Raw genomic sequence first — 1299 nt, forward strand, 5'->3', positions numbered from 1 at the left:
AGGCGTTTCGGCCAATGATTTCACCTAAACTAGTATCGGTAAGAACGCCAGCACTTGATATTTATGTAAATATGACAGTATTACACTATGCTATGTACACGTACTCTTAGGTTTATAAGGACTCGAATATACGGTATATACTTTGCACCTCCTTGCGGTCAGTGACTTGCTTGCTATCGGTTGGCGATTGGCTTTTTGCTGAGATTGCAACAGGGTTATCTCTGAGTATGACAACCAGTGCGGTACTTAGTTGACGAAGTGTGTGTCATGTGCGGGGGCTTCCTCTAATCGCCCTCAGAGATATGTTTTCTTCTGGGATTAAGTAGCCTATTACATCTGTTTATATCTGATATTATGTTATATACTTGCATTGGATCTCATGTGCAGAGTGTATCCAGGGCGTACCTATTACATGTCTAGTACTTGGACTGATTCCTGTCCCCTGTGCAAGCGTACCTGGAAAGTTCTACCGAGATTATCGTTGCCAACAGGTCAACCCCACACCCACATGTGTATACGTATTTGATTAAACCTAGTGATATCGAATTTATGAGAGTACAAACCCTTTTCGCCTCATAGTCTAAATCGACCTGTCTATCCTCCAAGCCGTTTCCGCCCCTTTGGTGATCATAGTCTAAGCATCTCGTGCTTTGTATATATGTTCCTTCTCGTTCTCGAATATCTACATTCAACTACGCGCTCTCGGTGTATACGTCAGTTAGTATAAAGTTACGTTCACTCACTTCGTGTCAAACTGCCTTTTTTTCAGGGTGCCTACTACGTTTCATATGCGTATGTATTGGCCGATACCTCTTTTGCTGCCTACAGAACAAGACAAGCCGGAGGTACAAACACAGATATAGCCCGTGTAGCCTCACACACACTTGTGTTCCAAGGGCTTGCGTCCTTAGCGCTACCGGCTGTCATCATTCACACACAAGGTGTGTCTAATGGTCTTTTTGTCTGTACGTATGCGTGTGTGAGTATGCATGCGTGCAAGTTTGTGATATTATGTGGGGGCACATTTATACGTTTACATGCAATTGCGTAGCCTCACACACACCAGTGCACCAGGAGTGTTCACTACTGGCGGTGTCTAGTGATACCGATTACGCGCGAGTTGAAAAGACATGTGCAGGTGTATACATGTAGACAAATGTGCGTGTACAATTCTGTTCGTGTACATGTGTGCTTATCCTCGTCCTGGAGTTTCGCGATTTGACATTTGGCGCAGCTTGCTGGCATCATGCGCGCATAAGGTGGGTTTTATGAGGCCATGCAATGTATACATGCCTGCAA

At 44.6% G+C, this 1299-nt stretch overlaps 1 protein-coding gene across 1 annotated transcript; it reads left to right on the top strand.

Annotated features, from left to right (window-relative positions):
- Positions 1-769: 769 nt before the first annotated feature.
- SARC_16443 (hypothetical protein) lies at positions 770-1152 on the top strand (the record flags this gene model as incomplete). Its single annotated transcript, XM_014289453.1, has 2 exons — positions 770-941; positions 1052-1152. Coding segments are annotated over 2 exons (273 nt in total), but the record flags the coding sequence as incomplete, so codon positions are not given.
- Between the last annotated feature and the right edge of the window lie 147 nt (positions 1153-1299).

The sequence above is a fragment of the Sphaeroforma arctica genome, assembly GCF_001186125.1.
Source record: "Sphaeroforma arctica JP610 unplaced genomic scaffold supercont1.8085, whole genome shotgun sequence".
Taxonomy (NCBI): domain Eukaryota; class Ichthyosporea; order Ichthyophonida; genus Sphaeroforma; species Sphaeroforma arctica.